The 22,092-nt window shown below is 37.4% G+C and overlaps 1 protein-coding gene across 1 annotated transcript in view; it reads left to right on the plus strand.

Annotated features, from left to right (window-relative positions):
* LOC146003588 (trypsin-1-like) overlaps positions 1-20,130 on the plus strand; it is a 32,327-nt gene extending 12,197 nt beyond the window's left edge. Inside the window, exons 5-7 of the mRNA XM_083141894.1 lie at positions 764-963; positions 17,909-17,963; positions 19,858-20,130. Of these exons, the coding sequence (XP_082998020.1) occupies positions 764-963; positions 17,909-17,963; positions 19,858-19,979 (377 nt within the window). The 3' untranslated portion in view covers positions 19,980-20,130. The remainder of the gene's footprint in view (positions 1-763; positions 964-17,908; positions 17,964-19,857) is intronic.
* The last annotated feature ends 1,962 nt before the right edge of the window (positions 20,131-22,092 follow it).

The following is a 22,092-nucleotide window of genomic DNA, read 5'->3' on the forward strand; positions in this document are numbered from 1 at the left end:
AATTTCATTGCTACAAAAAAAAGGAAACAAAAAAACAACACTTTTATAAATTTAGTTTCTCAAAAAGTAAATGAAGGAGTGGGTGAAAATATGAGCCTTCCGTGGAACTACAGCACTGATCTTCTTGGGGGAGATTTTTAGATTGAAACCAGGATGAAATTAATGAGGCAACTTCGATTTCTGAATAAGAAATGTGGCCGTCGACTAACATCTTCTCAGCTCGAACCATCCAAAATTATCTAACAGACCTCTCCATGAAAAATCTCTAGTCTAGTCACGGAATCCGTAAATTGGGCATCAACCCTGCAGGAGAATGTGGATTTTGTGATAATTTCCGGAGTGCTTACTGCCACTTTCAACCCATTCGCCTTCAAATTATTGTGTTCTGGTATGTGGATCTGTCATTTGTCTTTGCAAAAATTTCATGAATGCTCTTACTTCTGTATACTCAAATTTTTGCATGTGACGATAATCATAATCCATATCTCACCTCAAAACATAAAAAGAAAACACAAGAATCTGTGATATTATCCATTTATACTAAAAAATAAGTGCTACATCTCACAGTACGAAGTGCGTAAACGAAAGAACATCTTGGTCTCCATATATTTAACGTTTTTGTACTCTTCCTCCAAATAAATCCCATTATTTACAATTTCCAGTTATGACATTCAGTTTCATTTGGTTTTAACACATTTAGTAGAAATCCTTCCCCTCGGTTATAAAACTCCATTTCATATGTTCAATAATTCCATTCTTCAAGACCAAAGCACCCACTCCCAGATCCTCGACGTGGCCGGATGGGGCATTGCGGACGACGGAGACTTCAGCAACCTCTTGTTGAAAGCGAAAGTGACGTCAAAGGACAAAGAGACATGCTTGTTGGATTCAAATTACACCTCAACAGAAATCGAGGACGATCATTTCTGTGCTGCTGGACTTCCAGGGGTAGATTCTTGCACAGTAAGTATAATTATGCATGTACGTATTTGATCACAAATGTTTACATATGAAAACTTATTCATGAAGTAAAAACGAAAATGCAAAGTGGTACCGTCAGGTTGACAATACATACATACATACCTCGTATATATATTGTAATGTGACAAGGGATTCTAACGAGGTACGAGGGATGTAACTTACGGATGTAACAGTAAAGCAATGTTCAATTGGGTTTTACCGTTTGTGGATAGCCCTTCTTGACTCGGTGAAGAGGTAAGGGGTAGTTAAGACATAGCTATAAAACGCTGAAGCTGAAAATCAGTGTTGCTAAACTAACCTAAATTTTTCAATCAGTGTTGTCAACCTAACCTATCTATTGAGGTCATATCAGTGTAGCTAATCTAACATAAATTTTTGAAAAGAAGCTACGTGATTAACCTAAGTCGAGGGGAATGATGTATCTCGGAATAGGCTAATCCAAGTTATGTGATTATGATGTATTACAACATAATTTAACCTACCTTCATGGGGAGGGTTATTTATTGATTAATTGTTATGAAGGGGCTTGGCTATGTATTGTGTACTTGTTGTTTTATTGGTAACGTAATTCGTTGACTGTGTTTGTTGTGGTTGCGTTGGTTGGTAAACAATGGTTTCCAGATATGTTCACCAATTGAGTGACAGGTGATTGTTATGAAATGGAATGAAGTTATAATAGGGTAGGTATTGTTTATTTATTTGTTGTTGACGTCAACGATTGATTGATCATTTATTGCTTTGGTGCTTGCAGGTGGTAGATGTCTCTGTGACTCAGGGGAGCCGACTTGTCAAAATTATTGGGGGGCTCTGATCACTGAAATAAATGAATGAATGACTCACTCCCTCCCTTTTTTAAAAATAAAAATTACGGCTTCGTATAGCAGTTTTTAAGCAGCTATTAAATGCATTCATGGAAATGAAATGTAACATGAAAAACGTTTAGAAAATGTTTCAAAGTCTCTTTATGTCTTTTGTGTCTGCTCATTTGTGTTTTATATAACAATTAACATTTTTATTGAAAAGTATATATTTACATTAAGAGACCAACCTGAGTTTTATGCCGGCCTCGGTAGCCGAGCATGTTGGGTGGTCGACTCAACTCGCTTTGATCCAGAGGTCTCGGGTTAGAGTTCCGGCGAGGGCATAGGTGTGTTTTAATGTTCGCAACAGACATGTGATGGGTTGCAAATAACCCATAAAATAACGAATATTTACAATATTTAACAGTTTTGTTTAATTATTTACATAAAGGCTAACACAAATCGCAGGAAAATAGTTTTACTTTTTTCTTCTTGCTACAATATTTTACATTTTAAATTTAATTTTGCAATAATAAAAAAAAAATAGCATGTACACTAAGATATAAAGTGACATACACAACAAAAACATATGAATATGATTTTAAAATAAAGCAAAAGTTGCTCTATGCAGTGAGTTATTTTTTTATGAACTCATTAACGAGCGGTCTCAGGTCCAAATTATCAAGCATAGTTTGATGTATGTGGAGTACTGCTAAGCTGCTTAGTCTCTTCTGCCACATTGTAGATCTCAAATATGTCTTTATTCGGCTAATAGCACTAAATGACCTTTCGGCTGTGGCTGTAGTCACTGGCACAGTGTGGAGGACCATCATGAATTTGGCTCCTGGAGAGTGCTGTCTTCCAAAAGAAACTTCCTTATGTCACGCATGGTAGTTAGAACCACTTTCTTCTGTTTGGCGATATCACCAAGCATGGACATGTGTAAAGAGAACCTATCGGCATCCAAATCTTGGCAAAATAATTCTCGTGTTTGCTGAAAGTTTGTTGTGCAACTGTTCACAGCTGAGATGCATTCTCTCTCTACGGCTGTTACTTTTTGTAGTCCTGTAGATTCATGTCCTTGTTTAACACATGATTTTGCTGTGTCACACACGTCAGTGTACATTGATTTATAATACTATTTTGGAGTGTAGAACTTGTGATGTTTGGCAGCATCAGGATTTTCAAGTCTCTTAGGGACGTGACGCTGCCAGGGCAATTCTGGCTCATCAACGAGGCTGGGTTTGCCCTCTGTGCATTTCAACCAGAACAATTGAAAAACATTCGCTTTTCTTGAAAGATGTCAATCAAGTATTTTAGTTTTGATTCCACTTCTGTAGCACCAATGCGTGGAGACTGCATCTTACAGTTTACCTCTTCTATTGGACCCATCACATGGCAGTAGAGGGAGAGAAAGAAAAATGTCTTGAAGTGAAGCATTGTTTCCAGGCATCCAGGATATTTTAATGCTGCGTCAGTAGAATCTTCTTCAGAAAACTTCTCAAGAAACTTGAGAAGATTTTCATAGTTCTTTAAGATCTGTTGCATACTTGAGGCTCTCAACGTCCACCGACGAGGGCAAAGTGGTCGCAGTCCAGCATGGCCAGCCTTCTCATTCACATCAATAATATTCCAAAATATTTGCATTCTTTTAGGGAATTCCCAAACAGTCTTTAACAAGTTGTTGGCTAAATTCATTATGTCTCTGATTAATATATGTATAATAGTAAATAATAATTATATACTTAGTACATAGTAATAAGTCGTGTGTTTTGCTGTCTCCAGTCATAGCCCCCCCAAAGTTGATGGTCTAGAACATTTCAAATGTGTATTTAAAGTTAAGTTCATGTGGCACAATTCAGAGTAAACTTTACAAGAGAAGAAAAATAATACATTAAATCTTCTTAAGCAAGATTATTTGAGGGGGCTCTGTCCCCACATCATTAACATTGGGGGGGCTCTAGCCCCCCTAAGCCCCATGGAGTCGGCGCCTATGCTGTGGCTGCGTCGCGTTTGGCTGTGCTGTGTGTTGGACGAGTTAAAATAGATGTGTGTGAACCAATAAGAATGCATGTGCGCGTGCATCTGGTTGTCAGCGGCATTGAGTATAAAAGGAAGTGCGCGGTGTATGTCGATGATGCAAGCTTAATATGTGTGCAACACCTGTGTGTGCGACGGCTATGAAGATGGAAGGAGGCGGGTGGGGGGATTCGTTAGTATAAAAGCTGAACACCTGTGCTGTAGCCGTGTCGGCAAATATCAAAGGAATCTCGGTGGGACCATCTGTGTCAGTGATCACGAAAGCGTAACATGTGTGCACCATCTGGATCTCTCTGAACGACAAACGGAGAATCTGGGAGGGGAGGGATATGTTATGTTTCTATACAAGAAATATTTCTCTGATACAACGAAAGGAATGCGGGCAAGTGTGGACCGGAGATGTCGAATGTGACAATGTGCTTGGTCAGCGACTATTTCCCACACTAAAGCACATACGACTGGAGATTTTTCCTCGGAATCCGAGAGGCATATCAGACTGTGAACTGTTTTGCAAGAATGCTCTGGTTGGAGAGTATGCAAAAACACAATGCAGGGTTCGAGGTTATTTTTCTTTCCTCGCTTTCTAAACAAGTTTTGTAGGCGCTGCATGGTGTAACTGTTGATGCAAAAGAGATTAGAGTGGAAACTTAAGATAAATGTTAACGATGATTTGTAAATGTTTCAAAAAATGCTAAATGCTTATTTCTAAGGGAACAGGGTTCGATTTTTGGTGGAGGTACCTTGAATAGTGATTCGAGTCGTACTACATTTTTCACGTTGATTAGTTAATCTGAGCAAAATAGATGGATTGAATGATTGATTGAGATGGTGTATTAGGTCCATTTTATGCACAGTAAGGTTAATCGGGTCTGGATCTACAGCTTATAGTGGGATCCGAACCACTATGCGTCTCCACCCGGAAACGAACCCGGTCCCCTTCAGTACAAGGCGACGATGCTGAGTAAAATACAATCCTAAGGTATTGGATGGGGTGAATCCAAATTTACTTACGAATGGTAGTGTATTATGTTACGGGTCAATATAAAGTAGCGCATAATATGATTTCAAGATAATAGATATCGATAATATTTTTATAGGCAAATAAAGATGGCGACCGGTATAAATTGAAAATATATTAATATATGAAGGGCTCGGTGGAATAAGGAGCTAACCCTCACTTCTGTCAAAATTGAGATACACCGTGCAGTACGTACGACATGAACGTCTGCTGCATTCACCAAGAGGTGGTGCTGGTGCTGTGTCACATTCGCGGGCAATCACATGGTACCCTTCTTCGAAAGGAACGTACGAACGGAAAATTCTGTGCAGCAAGGTGTCAAGCCACAGGAAAATGTCGGATAACGAGGAAGGTCTGCAGAGCACCTCCTCATATATTTGTGATTCTGATGAGGAAAATTGCCCTCTGTGCGGTGACAACATCTTTGATGACCCAGACTATGTGTGTGGAGTGTCGAGCAGCGAAAGCACCGACTCTGAGGTAAGAAAGAAGTTTTTATTTTTGGTATTTTTTGAAAATGATGGTTAACACCTTATTGTCTCAGACTTGGGCACGGTGAAAACAGTTGGTAAGTGTGCGTCGTGATGTGCATGTTAATGCGCAAATCAGCTCACTATGCATTCTTCAGGCCTCTTGCAAGTTGGTACAGTAAAATCATGAACTTATTCTGATGACAACTGCTGCTAACATAATGAATGTAGGTTAGCATCATATTGCTGAAATGATTAATGAAGAAATCGACATGACACACGTGCATGGTTCCCTAATAATGAAAAAATTCTGACAACATACCATCAAGGACATTGCAATAAATCGTATAGAATAGGAAAGGTAGGTAGCCTCCCGGATGGCGCAGTGGTAGCGTCGTCGCCTAGTAATCAAGGGGTCCCGGGTGCAATTCCCGGTGGAGGCACATAGTGGTTCGGATTCCACTTTAAACTGTAGGTCCAGTCCTGATTAGACTTACTGTGCATAAAGTAGACTTAAAACAACAAATCAATCAGTCAATCAACAGGAAAGGTAATGTAGAAATTATGTAAAGATAAATAATCAGAATTGTTTTGTCATTTGCAAAAATCATGTGTTTCGGAAATTTCTGTTCGTCGAGTGGATTGGACTGTTATTGCTTAGTGGTAGTTTACATTTTCAAATAAATTTGTTACTCTGATCCATTTCAGAATGACCTTCACATCACAAGGACGACAGAGCGATCTTCTGTGAAAAATCCTCCAACCAGAAAGGGACGATGCGACCAGGATAACTGGGAGAGAGTGAAACGTAAGAGAATAATAAATAAAGTGGAACAGTACACATCCGGGCACACAAAGGATGTTGTTCCAGCCAGGAAGATAGAGCCATGTACTCGTTCAAAGAAATGCTGGAATAAAATTAAGGGGGATGCAGAGTTCATTTTTCACACATTCTGGGACTTGGCTGATTGTGCAACACAGAACACATACCTCATGCAAAATATTAGAATTCAGAATACGAAACGTTCCTACACAACGGGACAATCTTCCAGGAGGTCATTCACATTTTTCTATAATATAGAATATACGACAGATGAATGGGCAGATGTGATCATCAGTGCAAACAGAAAGAAGAAATTTCATGTAACACGCATGCAGCAAACCGACTTCAAGGATCTCACACCACTTGTGGCATCAATTACCAAGAAAACCACCACAGTTGGTAAGGAGCCCCTCACGTTTAAAGAGGCTGCGGTGTTCATGATTGAATCCGCTACTCGCCATATTCTATATGAGAGTTATTCATACCAGAAAGAAGCGCCAGTATGTGCTAGCTGCACCCTAAAGAAAAGAGGCCGTCCACTGCCAGATGTACCCCTAAGTGATTTGCCATGCAAGTACAAGGAACAAATTCCCATACATGTCCGGAAATATTCAGACATAATGTCCCTGTTGGAATTCATCCCTCCAATATACCATAATTTTTATGTCAGCCTTGTTCCGACGGAAGTAGCTGCCGAGGATAGTGCAGAAATTCTGGATGGACTTGCTGACTGATACATGAGGAGGGTCTGGATCAGTTGAATTCAGAATAGTTTGTCCTACCTGCATTCATATGCCACTATTTGGTGTCAGTGCTGAGAATATTTCGGCTGACACTGAATATGAATTAAACTTGTATGTCATTTTCTTCTACCTACAAAATTAACTTTAATTTTTCATTTTTTGTATATTTTTTTTGTTCACAATATAATGGTCATGCATTTCTGTTTGTTGCTATTCCAAAGAACTGACACCGAAGATTGTGATGCAATAAGGATCTAACCAAACAATGGGAAACAATGAACTGAAAAAAACTTATTTTAATCATCTTTGCAATAATTGTACCACATTTGAATGTGTCCATGTAAACTCGGAACTTCAGACATGCTTTTGAAATCAATTATACGACAATACAAACAAAACTCAGATTTATCGATTTTTCAAACTTTCAAATGCTAATATCTCGAAAACAACTTTTTGAGGGTTAGCTCCTTCTTGCACCGAACCCTTCATATGTATAATTTTTTTGGCGATTGCATTAGAGGTAGTAGTAGAGAAAGTAGGTTGTTACACCGAGTGATTCCAAGATGGCGGACTACAGAGAATGAAAGAGAGATGCGAAGATGTCGGATTGAGTGATCCTAAGATAGTCGACAACGATAATCTTATGTTGTATCGTTAAGTGTAATAAGTTATGAATTAATCTAAGAGGGGACGGGAATTCCAAGATGGCGGATATTATTGTTATAGGAGAATCAAGATGGCGACAGGTGTAAATATAGTATAATACGAATTAAGTTCTAGAAAATTTTAATATGGAAGGCAATGACAATGTTGTAGAGGCAATATGTGTTACCGAGTGATTGCAAAATGCGGATAACAATATTATGATACGCAATATTGTACAACACATTAAGTATGGAATTAATCTAAGTTGGTTGACGGCATAATTCCAAGATGGCGGATATTGGTGTTAATATGAGAAAAAACGAAGATATCATTTTGAATTCAAGATGGCGGACAACGGTACTGTAATGCTTAGCGTTGGACAACGATAGTATTACAGGGAGAGATCAAGATATCGATTTGCGTGAATCTAAGATGGTGGGCACCGACAATATTATATTTTGTGCCGTTTAACTTATGAAATTAAAATATGTCTAATATGGCTGACAGAATTATTCGAGTATGGATGATATAATGGAGAGAAGCTAAGATATTGTACTCAGTAAAACCAAGATGGTGGCGAACAAATATGTTACGAACGACTTGATTTGTCTGAGAATGTTAAAAGACATTTGAAATTTCAGGCAATTACGAATGATAGTTATGCACTGTTAGAACAACGGGTTTGGTTGCGAATACACAGTGTGAGATCTGCGCAGAAACTCGAAATGTGTCCCTTTGCGCATGTACGAAGTCTAACTAGACGTTGGTAGCGAATCAAGCAAAATTTGTTTTTATTGTGTATGTCGACAATGTCTTAGGTTTGGTTGTGGTGGCTGTGATTTGGAAAAACTGGATGCAGAACCGAATTGAGAGATCTTGTTACAATGAATTTGTTCATGCCTTTCAAACTGAAAAGTTGTGAAAGTCGATACATTGTTTGTCAAGTTAGATAGACTGCTATCTCAAGGCAATTTTTGAAAGTCGAAATTACCTTTCTAGAGATGCAACTTGTTCTCTAATATTTGTTAATCCAAAGAAATGGTGCTCAAATGTTATTTTTACAAGTTGAAACTTTTTGCCGAAAGCTTTTTGAAAGAGAATGGAATAAACTTATGTTTTATTTTAGCAAGAAAATTTCGAGCGAAGGAATCTACTATGTTTTTATGACGATTATCAAGCAAAATTGTTGTTATTGTGCATGTCGATAATATTGTATGTTGTTGGCGTTGGCTGTGATTTGGAAAAACGGGATAGAGAAACCAATAGGAGAGATTTTATTACAGTGAATTTATTTGTACTGTTTCAAAGTGAAAAGTTGTGAAAGTCGAAACATTGCTTGTTAAAGTAGAATTATATCTCAAGATAGTTTTTCAGAGTCGAAGTTTATTTTTCAGAGCTACAACATGTTCTCCCATGTTTGTTAATCTCAAGAAAAATATACTAATATTTTATTTTTTTAAAAGGTTAAAAAGTTTCTGAAGACATTGGAAACAGAGTGGAAGAATGTTCTACCATATCAAGAACATTTCGAGCGATAAATTTGAATCCCATATTTTGTCTAAGTGAAGAGTTCTGACGGTATTATTTGAAGCCGAAAATGTTTTCAAAATCGAAGTTGTGATTTCCCAAGTTGCATTGTTATTTGTTCTCGCCTAACAAAAGTAAGATATTGAAAAGCAAAAGTTCTGTGTTATGTAATTATAAAACGAATATTTACCAAAAGGCAATGTTTGGAGAATCGAAATGTTTTGAAGTAACTTTAGTGAAACTTAGTAAACAATGACTGTTAATATCAAATGTTTCTGAAAGTGAAAACCAGATCCTATTAATGCATGCAAAACATTTGGAAAATGAAAACTCTTCTCAGAATAAAAAATATATGCTGTATATTCCGGCAAAACGAGAGTTGTTTCTTGATGTTTGTTTATCTCCAACAAGCAAATATGAGAACATTCCCCAATATTTTTTTCAAAGCAAAAGAAAATTTTAGATTATATTTTATCTTAGTAACAAAATTTCAAATCAAACTTTCGACTCCCATGTTTGTTTCTAAGTTAAAAGTTTTGAAGGTATTATTTCTGTCAGAGTAACTGTGTTTAGAAGATGAAAGTGTTCACAGGCTCTCCCAACAGAAGTCAGATATTGAAGATCACAAGTTCTGTATTATGCAATTTTATAATCAATGTTTACTGAAAGGAAAATGTTTGTAGAGCCGAAAATTTTCAAGGTATATTTGTGAGACCAATAACAAATTCGATATAGTCAAATATTTCTGAAAGTCAAGACGTCTTTCTATTATTTCGAAAATGGCAACGCTTCTAAAACGCGAAGAGATATCTGTTTTCGTTCCTGCACAACGAAAGACAGACAATGAGGATATGATTTGTTAACGTTACACAAAGCGAAAATACACATCAAGATCGAAGTTGGTAAATTAAAAGTCAAATCTTATAATATATTTTTCCGGTACCATAATGATTATTTTTTCAATGTTACTCAAAGTGAAAAATATATTCTTATGAAACCCACTTTTCGAAAGTCAAAATATTTCACAACGTATGCGTTTCGAGTTTGAGAAGTTTTGAAAATTAGTTTTTTTCTTGCTTGGCAAAATGATTTTTTTATAATAAAACTTTTCTGGCTAATGTAGAGCTTCAACACAATACGAAAACGCTTTCCAAACATAAGTTGTGATATTTATTGTTGGATTTTCTTATTCGTCTCTCACGATGAAATTCAGATATTGAAGAGAACGAGTGCTGAATGTCATATATGATGTTTAATATCAAAATTTAAAATGTTTGTATAATCGAGTTGGATATTTAGTAAAAAATACGCAATCAAATCTCGTTAGAAATATTTAAAGTTAAGATATAGTTCTAAGGAAACAGGGTTCGATTTTTGGTAGAGGCGCGAAATGGTTCGGATCCCACTATAAGCTGTAGGTCCAGTCCCGATTAGCCTTACTGTGCATAAAGTGGACCTAATACACCATCTCAATCAATCATTCAATCCATCTATTTTGCTCAGATTAACTAATCAACGTGAAAAATGTAGTACGACTCGAATCACTATTCAAGGTACCTCCACCAAAAATCGAACCCTGTTCCCTTAGAAATAAGCATTTAGCATTTTTTGAAACATTTACAAATCATCGTTAACATTTATCTAAGTTTCTACCCTAGTCTCTTTTGCATCAACAGTTACACCATGCAGCGCCTACAAAACTTATTTAGAAAGCGAGGAAAGAAAAATAACCTCGAACCCTGCATTGTGTTTTTGCAAACTCTCCAACCAGAGCATTCTTGCAAAACAGTTCACAGTCTGATATGCCTCTCGGTATCCTAGGAAAAAATCTCCAGTCGTACGTGGGGAAAAAGTCGCTGACCAAGCACATTGTCACATTCGACATCTCCTGTGGACACCTTGCCGTATTCCTTTTGTCGTATCAAAGATATATTTCTTGTGTAGAAACAAAACATATCCCTCCCGTCCAAGATTCTCCGTTTGTCGTTCAGAGAGATCCAGATGGTGCACACATGTTACGCTTTCGTCATCACTGACACAGATGTTCCCACCGAGATTCCATTGATATCTGTCGACACAGCTGATGCTTGGACATCAAACTCTGTCCCTTCTAACTCCTTTGATATTTGCCGAAACCGAACCAGATGGCTCACACGTGTTACAATTTCATCATCGCCGACACAGATGTCCTTTCATATTTCCTGACAGAACTGCTGCATGGACATTCCCAGAAACAACGGGACTCTACCCACTTCCACATCCTTTGACCCTGCCGCCGAACCAGATGGCGCACACCTGTTACGCTTGATTCATCACGACACAGATATTCCCACCGAGATTCATTTGATATTTGCCGACACGGCTACAGCACACGTGTTCAGCTTTTATACTAACGATTCCCCCACCTACTTCCTTTGGCCGCGGTGGCTCAGTTGGTAACGCGACTGACTACCATGCTAAAGGTCCCGGGTTCTATCCCCGGTCGGTTCAAATCCGGGAACTTTTCTAACGTTGGAAGCGGCCCCGGCGCCCACCCAGCGTCGAATAACATGGGTACCTGGGGGAAACCCTGGGGGGTAAAGGCGGTCAGGGGCGTGATGCTGATCACATCACCCCCACTCACGACCGGATCAAGAAAGTGTGGGGCGTTACCCCCACACCCTCTATACGCCTTCATGGCGTAGTGCTAAGCACAGGGGAGCACTTTACCTTTAACTTTTTTTTACTTCCTTTGATCTTCGCCGCCGTCGAACCAGGTGGCGCAAACCCTCCCACTTCGTTTGATACTCAATGCCGCCGACAACCAGATGCGCGCGCACATAAATACTTGTTGGTTCACACACATCTATATTAACTCGTCCAACACACAGCACAGCCAAACGCGACGCAGCCACAGAGACATCTAACACCTGCAAGCACCAAAACAATAAATAACCAATCAATCGATAATGTCAACAACAAATAAATAAACAGTACCTACCCTATTATAACATCGTTCGCTATCATAAGAATCACCTGTCACTCAATCGGTGACCATATCTGGAAACCATTGTTTACCAACCTCCCACAACAAACACAGTCAACCGATGAACAAGTACACAATACATAACCACGCCCTTTCATAACAATCAATCAATAAATAACCCTCCCCGTCAAGATAGGTTAAGATATATCGTAATACGTTATAATCACATAACTGGGTTAGCCTATAACGAGATACATCACTTCCCTTGACTTAGGTTAATGATGTCGCTTCCTTTCAAAGAGTTAGGTTAGATAAGCAACACTGATTTGACCTCAATATTTAGGTTTCGTTTTCAACACTGATTGAAAAAGTGAGGTTAGTTTGGCAACATTGATTTTCAGCGTCAGCGTTTTATAGGTATGCTTTAACTACTTAAGGAAGGCAGACGAGCAAAACACACTCACCTAATCGGGCAGCAACCCCTCTGGCGTCTCGGGCTCTGGTGACGACCACGACAACAGATGTTGGCTCTTGGTAACTGAACGGTGGCGCGAGTCGATGGCTCGACTACGATAACGGTTCAACACTCCTGACGTTTCCAAAAAGTCCGGGGTACTTATCCCACTCTCCACGTAGCGTGTTTCTGATGAGCTAGTCAACCACCGTGCCACTACTTCCCTCTTTCGATCAGGAAGAGCGACCTGGTAGTTGCAATCTGGATTCTGTCTAGCCAGAGGAATTTTGTTATTGTCGCTGCCTTGATTGGGTCAGTGTTCTCAAGTTAACTTGGTTTTTACTTTAAGTTTTGATGCCCGTTGGCCTTCCCATAACAATATAAATATATATATACAGGGTGACCTGTAATTAGATGTATTCCCTGAAAGGGGTTAAAGTAGAGGCAATTTGCATTAAATTTGACCATATGATACCCCGTCAGAAATCTAGTAGTTTATATTAGGGCTTAGCCGAAATCAATTCCGATGTATCGGTATCGGAAAGTATCGATTGATATTCATCTTCCGATACCAGCCGATATTTTCCCGCCGTTTTGGTATTTGACGGGGACAGCAAAAATGACGCGCGACACTTTCGCGTGGTCTAATTATCCAGAAATTATACAAAATTAAAATTTTATTTTTATTTTGCACCAATTTTACGAAAAACTATATTTTTTGATTACATATCATCTATTTTAATATTGTGAAGCAATTCTTGAATTTTCTAAAGCACGTTTCTTGGTAAAATGATGTGTATAATTGGAGAAGAATTTTACGCACCAATATTTTGAACAAATTTTAATTATTGTAATTCTCAAGTATTGGTATAGGTGGGAATCGTTAAGAGTATCGGCATCGGTATCGGAATCGGTTCAAAGTGGTAACGACTCAGCCTTAATATATATGTGTATATATATATATATATATATATATATATATATATATATATATATATATATATATATATATATATATATATTAGGATGCTTCAAAAAGGTATGGAAAAAATAAACTTTGTATTTTTGTTGATCTAACCCCCTCAATTTGGGACAATATATATATATATAGATAATCTGTGTAAATTTTCAGTGACAGAGAGTTTTACATTTAGAGGTCGTGCAGATGTATTGAAATTTCGTAATATGTACGAAAATGGTCAAGGATGCGTGAGTAATAGTAGTTACTTTACATATTTTTGTATCTTCAAAAACAAAATATCTTTATTTATTACAGGAAAAATAAGAATGACAAATCAATACATGAGATACATAACACCTCGTTCCTCAGTTCTGAAATTATTTCTTGGGAATACTTTTCATACAAGCTTGGTACTTTTTCTGATGTTCCTGAAACACTTAATAACACACTGTTTCTGCTCTTCTTTCAAAGGTGATCATCAATGATCAATGACTGGTTCTGATACTATTACTGGCAGGTGATTTTCCTTCCTTTTTCCACATAATTCTTGCATCCGTCCCAGTGCGACCCCCTTAAATGATGGCTTTAGCCCTAGATTTAAAGGCCTCTTTAATGTTAGTAACTACGTATTTGGACGAGTGACTAAGTGTAAAATATTCAACATTTCGACCAACACTTTTCAATGTAGCAGCATGTTTCAAGTTTGATTTCCTTGCCTACTTTCGTGGCGTAGTGGTTATTACAGCGCATGTCGACGCTAGGAGTCCGGATTCGAATTCCGACCTGACCATACGTATTGATTGTGAGTGTCCCTTCATCAATTCCATCATATAATTCATCCTCATCGTCGCGATGAGCCAAAAGTGGAAGACAAGCGTCGTTAAATAACAAAATATCAATTCAAATCAGGGGTGCCTTTCTAGCACTTATATTGACAATATGGAGGGTGGAAGCTAGTTTTGGTGTGATAACCACAGACCTAATTGTACTTGTGCTCCTTTTTCCTTTTCTGTGCCTTACCTATTTCAGAAGAGCTTTAACATTGAACATACTCTTCGCTATCACCACTATCTTCAACAGCTTAATCGCTGGTTACATTGTCCGCTGAATTATTTTTTAACACAAATACTGCTGAACTACTCGTTCGATTCTAAGCATCTCTGTTTGCTTCCTCTTTTCACCTATAAGTATTTTTTAATATTATTTAAGTAAACGTGTGTCTACTTCCATCGTACAACCCTGTCAATCATTTTCCTCGTTGTCAAATGGTAATTACTCTGTCTCCGTTGATTTTAATCATGCTCATGGCATTAGCTTGAGTAATATCGAACAAATCATCTAATTTATCTACGAATGCTGTTTAGTCAGCTCCAGATATCGAAAGGTTTTTCCAGTTTGGCAATGGACATGTTTATCACGAGTGGAAATGAGGGACTTTGACCAAAATAATGCAACTCCTCGTTCCCCCGGCTCCTGAACTTTCTCGAATAGTATTGTTTACTGTTTTGTGTTAGTAAAAAAATACTTAGAGCTTGCCGATTAGATAGGAGTTTACTCTCTTTAATTTCACTCCCTTATGACGATCCTAACGGATAAATTGTGGCATGGCAGCTTGTCAGTACACACGGTCATTTTCGAACATAGTCTAAAAACACTAAAACAACATAAATAATATAAAATTTAGGCCGGAACAACACGCACAGCAAAAACGATAAAGTACAGCTCACGACTGTGCAGCTGCCCGTCTTACGCAGGAAAGATGAGAAAAACCTGCCTGCACTTTGCACTACAAGGCACGAGCAACTACACGACGAACGGCACCTCGCGATTGCACTCGCTATACAGGGTATCATTTTAATGGCACCCACGAACCACATATTCGTATAGAGGACATCAAAACAGACAACTTTTCTCAGTAACATTTTTCTTGTTGGTGCGTCGATTCGAGGCTACAACCGTTCATAAAAGACCGTTTCGCCGCCTGGATGCTGGCAACCCAACACAACATTTGATCGTATCTGTGACGTCATTTCCTGAGGCGAAACAGCGCACGGCAGGGTTGCAAGGAACACACATTTTGTGAAAATTGACAAACTACCAAACAAATGATTAGGTGCAAAACGAATCGAGAAACGCGTCCAGTAGGCCGAACATCATAGCCTACCAGCCAGAAGATCAGCAGTCATCTCAGGGGGAGGGCGAAGTGAACCAACGGTATGAGGAATAGTAAAAACGTATTCAAAATGAAGTGTCAATATCGAATTTTGTCTCAGCCTATATGTCAAATATCAATAACATTACATTTTATTGGACTTACAGTTTTTATGTGGCTGTTTACGCCCAGCTACATGACATTTTTTTGCAAATCTCGTTGCAAGGTTGATACCTACAGGTTTTGTGTCCAGATGCCTTGTGGTACTTTTATGCTGATAACGGAAGTATCCGAGGTTCACGTTGTTACATTACGGCTAAAACACGTACAACCAAAGTAACAATCTAATTATGAATCAGTAGCAAATATACTGTCCTGTTCACAGTTCCAAATTATTACATGTGTATCCAGTGCATAGATAAGCATAGTCGTTGGAGAGCTTGTATTACTACTACTTACATCCCTGTTTTTCAATCATCACTTGCCACATAATGCCCCTGAATATACATTATATTATATGTTGCTTACCTTTTGAATTTTGAGTTCTTCCATTTCTTTTTTGTCATCTGTTCAGTGTGTCACAGACAACTAGTATCAGAAGGACGAAGTGGATAGACTAAATTGTAGATGCCAACTTGCTAACTAGATTTGCAAATATTTGAAATGTAAGCTGAAGCAAAATTTGATATGATCACTTCCACTTGAGTTCTATTTTCTTTCTACCATTTTTCGTATAGTTTGTTTACTTCCTGTTAGGTTACAGAACGTGTTTTCTCGTTTTGTTTTACGGTACATAATGTGGCTGATTGTAGCTATGTCATTTTTCACAGAATATGAGTGTTCCTGGCAACCCTGGAACGAATCGCTTCACGACGGAATATGCCGTCACAAATGCAATCAAATATTGTGTGTGGTTGCCAGAATTCAGGCGGCAAAACGGCCTTTTATGAACGACTGCAGCGCCGAAATGACGCACCAACAAGAGAAATGTTACTGAGAAAAGTTGTTTGTTTTGATGTCCTCTAAACGTTTCCGTGGTCCGTGGGCGCCATTAAAATGACACCCTGTATACTGAGAAATCCAGGACATGCAAGAAAATATTATTTATTTAACTGACCGTACACTGTTTAACTTGCAGACATGTTAAACTTTCAACATTATGCCCCTTTGAAGGTGTTATTATTTAGGTTAATGACACTATACATTCAGTAATGCGTTATCCATTATGCTAATTTAAATTAGAAAATCGACGGTATTGCGCGATCCCTAAATATTATTTGATTGAGCTGAAATTTTGAAAAAATAATGTTTATGTACATTGTCAAGAAATGGGAGGATGAGAAGAAAGATTAAAAATTTTATTTTTTTGAAGCACCCTCATATATACATATACTGGCACACTTTCGACGTGGCCTATGGCCACGTCTCGTACGCTCGCCGACGTGGTTCACTTATTTAAAAAATTTCTAAAGTAACGTTACGTGTGTACGGTTTCTAATATGATACAAAAATCAATATATTATTGTCTGTTTTCAATAATAAACTGGGTAAGTAATATCTGTTTAAAAATAGTTAGTTGGATGCTTTATACAAACTAATTCAAAAGCTACACTAAATAGGAGAAGCAATATTTTACATCCTTTGTCATTTCCACATTTGTAAACGTAATTGAAAAATAATTGTTTTCCGTCATTCCCCTCATATTCCTAACTCTCCTCTGTTATACATTCTTATGTTCATATTTTGAAATTCGTGAAATCTAGCATAATTCACTTACAGTAGTTTTCAGGTTGAAATAAATAAATAAACTTCCTTTAAGTTCCCTAGCAACGTCCATTTCCATGGTCAACAACAAGCACGGCATTAGAACAATGAATATTCTATACCAAAAATGTATACATGTTTCTTTCAGGAAAATACATAATAATTAATTGACTAGTTCGTGCTGAGACCAAAGCTAGATTCGTAATCATATCACAAAACAGAAAATTGATAATATTTAATACATTCTAATTCACCTCGCTCCAGGTTATGCGATTCCATGTTTTGCCACAAATTATTCTGATTTCAATTAATTCAATCATTCCATGAATATTAGCCACGAAGTAAAACTTAACATTACTATCTTATTTTTCTTTAACAAATGGTGTAATCCCTTTTTAGTAATTAAATTATTCAAAACGTTCATGTCATAGCTTATTTACTTATAACGACTTGATGTAAGATAGGTCGTAATGCCCCGAAACAAGGTAATGATAAATTATTTCTTACACGCAAAAGTTGTGTACATGCTACATTTATTAACACTCAGCAAAATTTCATATTTCAGGGTGACAGTGGAGGACCGGCAATGTTAAGAAAGAAAAACAAAATGTATATTATAGGTAAGGGAAGTACGAATATAGTGTAACACTAATTATGTAAGAAATATAAGTAGTAATAAAAAGTAACTTTTCTTCACCGATACTATTCATTCAGGGAATACAGAATCATCCGTCTAGGTTGTATTGCTGTATCCTACACAGTTTCTTTGTTAATGAAATTGTATAATATTTTACAGGAATTGACAAAAGTCACTAGTATGGAAATGAAGTGAATAACATTTTGTATTTGGTCATTCATAGAGAAAGAATTATTATTATATTTTACTCAGAGCAGAATTTTACTCAGACAGAAACGCAGTGAAGGAACTTCTAGTTCATGTATTTCGTAGAAGGGCCAGATACAAAACATTACCACCATTATTTTTTTTTAATTTTTTTATTTTTTTTTAACGTAGCCCTAAGGTTGAGAGATGAAATCGACATACCATTTGGTGATAGAGACGAAATTAGAGCCTAACAATACAAAAATGTTTGGAAGGGGGGATTACACATAAGCAAAAGTGGACTTGTTCACGATTAATTTGCCATAGTACTGTACAGGGTGAACCAAAAGTCCCATTACCCCTATGTATTTTGCAACGAGGGAAGGTTAAATGTAACATTTTCTAGTTTTTCATACTGATAGCGTATATGTTAACTCCATACGGTGAGATGTAAACACATTGTGTAGATGCAATGGGAGAAGTAAAAACCGGATTGTACAGTGATTGGAACACCAGCCCATTATTCAATTGCCGTGCGAGAATATCTTAATGAAGTGTTTCGTAACAGATGGATTGGACATGGTTCTCCACAGTTACCAGCACCTCTGAACTGGCCTCCCAGAAGTTCCGATCTTGCATCGTGTGACAATACATTGTGGGGTTATATCAAACAGCATGTTGCTGGCACGCGTTACAACTCAACTAATGAACTGAAAGAAGCCGTTCGGCATGCATTTGCCACGATCACTCGCACAATGCTGCCTAGAATTTCACACAATAGGTACCTGGAGGCGCATAATTCTCTATTATGAAAATGATGGTGTCCACACAGACATTCTGGACTAAATTGTTGTCTGTAACCTCCTCAGCTAACATGCCTCGTCTCTTATCATACTCCATTTACTTCAGATCCGTAACCCTCCGTCGTCGCAAAATACATAGGGGGTAATGGGACTTCTGGCTCGCTCTATATATGTGAATTCGGTCGTAACGCTGACCAATGTTTTTCATCGGAATTTAGTTTCTATTTATTCTTATCAACCAAATGTTTATCGAGGTTATTTACTTTATTATCAATTAGTTTAACTTCTGTGAGTATGTAATCTAATCGTACTGTAATAGTTATCTCATATACAGAAGTATTCATTATACTTTGTGACTATTGCTACAGGATTATAACTAGAAAATAAGAAAATATAACACAATACAAATAAGAAAGATTAACTGCATAGAATTTACTGGTGTGTTATTGTACTCTACTGAAATTTCTCCATAGTATTTTATGTTATATATTAACACATTTGAAACTTATCTTCAATAACAAATGTAGACAATCTAATGAATACAGAGCTTTACACATAACAAACATGTTATACTTTCTTGACAGAAGTAGAAAGATGGCGCGAGGGAGGAGAGAGTGAATGAATGAGATACAGAGAGATAAAGGTAGTTATGAAAATAACTGAAATACTTTATTTAAAATATGAATTAACTGTACTTTATATATTGAATAGAAATAAAATTTTAATTTTATGTAATTTTTTTAAATTGTAGGATTTAATGTTTAAGTAACCGGAATATTATAACGTTTTATATTTCTTGAGCTGTTTTTGTGTACGTTTAAGCTTATTTCTGAGCATTTCCGATTTCAATTCTCAGAATATTCATGTAACTTTCCACAATTATTTCAGGAATAGTGTCTTGGGGATACGGCTGTGCTGACGATATGTACCCAGGTGTTTATGTGAGTGTTCCCTACTACCTTGACTGGATTAAAAATGTCACCTTCGACGGAAAATACTGTAAGGACTAATGTCTCCTTGCATTTAGTATTGAATGTACTAATTAAATATTAATAAAGGTGCTCTATAAACAGCAATGAGGACTTGCAGTAAGGAAATACTGATGTGAAAATCAAATAATGAAATAAAATTTTCAAGAGCTTTTCTTGTGTGCATCTTCAATTCAAATATAATTATTTGTTCCTTGATTTCCTGCCAGAAAGTTTGTTACAAGAATTTCGAAATAACATTCATTGATATGTGTATCCAGTAGACTAAGTACCATATTAAATATATATAGTTCAGGGACTAGTTTTGAATATAAATTGAAAATATTTAGTGATATCTCTCTCACTGGAAATTAAATGGTACTTGTCTTTACACCGAAATGACTAGGCGATATTGCACGTTAACGTTAATGCCATTAATCGCAAGGACTTTCAACATTACATTTATTTATAATGATTTATCCTTTTGGAACTACTACACAACACAACTTCTATAAAACTTTACCCAGCTGTACTTTAGATTTATTGCTAATAGAAGCTGCATGGTTCTTCAAATGCTATAAGGTAATGTGATGAGTGCCAGGGCCCGGAAGTTGAGGAACTGTCTTCTTTTCTTTGTGATGTAATAGACGTATCCAAGGAAGGCATTTATCCATTTCACACGAAAGGGTGTCAGAATCCGTAACTTTTATGTTGTCCTTTTTGTACTTTTTCCCAGTTTCTGCCTTTCGTCATTTCTTTATTTTTTTAATTTTTTTAAAAAAAAATTTTGCAGATTTTTGTTCTTTTTAAGCTTTCTTTCAAGTTCTTGTAATATTTTCATACAAAATTAACAATTGCTCAACTGCCAGGAAAAGCACGTAGGAGGAAGGATTACATTTTTTCCCAACGTCTTTCTGTGGCAAAATTAACTTCCACTTGTTGACAATACTATAAGTATTTTCAGTTCTTACGGCGGGCACTCTAGAAGCTTGCAAGGGAAGTGGAGAGCAGGGAAGCGACGAATCCAACTCGATAAGAAACGCAGTAGCCTATAGAGCAAGGTTCACGTAGTACTTATTTCCGCCACGCCGTATCTCTCGGCGCCACCTCTGATGTCTGGTCGGTCTGCGGCTAATTCCCCGCTCCCCACTACCCTTTTCAGCTCCTAGAGCGCCCGCCGTAAGAACTGAAAAGACCTGTAGGCGCGGCGCAAGCAGCGAAGAATGCCAGTTTTATTCCTTGCTCTTTGGCAACAATGTTAGTGGGAGAGTTAGCAGGGAGACAGTTCTAGAAGGCCACTTGTTTCAGTGCTCTTCAAGATGCCTAAGGTTAAACCATCGAAGTTATGTTTCATACAACAACTTGCATCCGATTTCGGAGACGATGTGTTTTCAACTGGTTGAACAATTTCATTCTGTAAACTGCTGTGTGAAACAAATGTTTCTGCAGAAAAACGATTCCATGTACATCAAGCAGTACATAGGGTGTGAGAAACATTTGAGAGCCATTGCACGGGCGAAGGAAAGGAAAACAACCCAGCTTACTTTTCAACAAAGTATGTCGGGTTCCTCAAAATGTTCTCCTTTCAACCTCGATCTCTGCAAATCCTTTGTAAGTGCCAATATTCCATTATGGAAAGTAAATAATACTTCACTTCGACAGTTTCTAGAAAAATACACTGGTCAAAGTATTCCCGACGAATCTACAGTCGCAAGGGATATTTGGAACGTTGCTACACAGACGCGGTAGAAAGAAACAGCTTGATAAAAAGAGGAGATTCGGGGAAGTACAACTTTGTGTTGTCTATTTTGGAGGTAATGTTTGAGCAGAGAGAGAAATATTCCATGAATATTGAATATCGATGAGATAATTTATGTGGCAAGTAATTGTGGTTATAGAGTCAAAAGCTTTCGAAAAATCAAGATATATTACATCCAGTAGGGAGTTTTTAGATATGGAGTGGATAGCGTCAGATAGTAAAATGCTTAAGTTGGTTAAGCAGGAGCTGCCTGGTAAGAAGCCGTGCTGTGCTGTATTTATGTATGGAGAAGTAAGTTTGCAGAGTCGGTCCTTTATTATATTTTCACAGGCGATAGAAAGTGGTGATAAAAGAAAGATTGGTCTCTAAGAAGGAACAGCACGCTTGTCTCCAGAT

Source organism: Lepisma saccharinum, chromosome 20 (assembly GCF_977018435.1).
Source record: "Lepisma saccharinum chromosome 20, izLepSacc3.1, whole genome shotgun sequence".
NCBI classification, from domain to species: Eukaryota; Metazoa; Arthropoda; class Insecta; order Zygentoma; family Lepismatidae; genus Lepisma; species Lepisma saccharinum.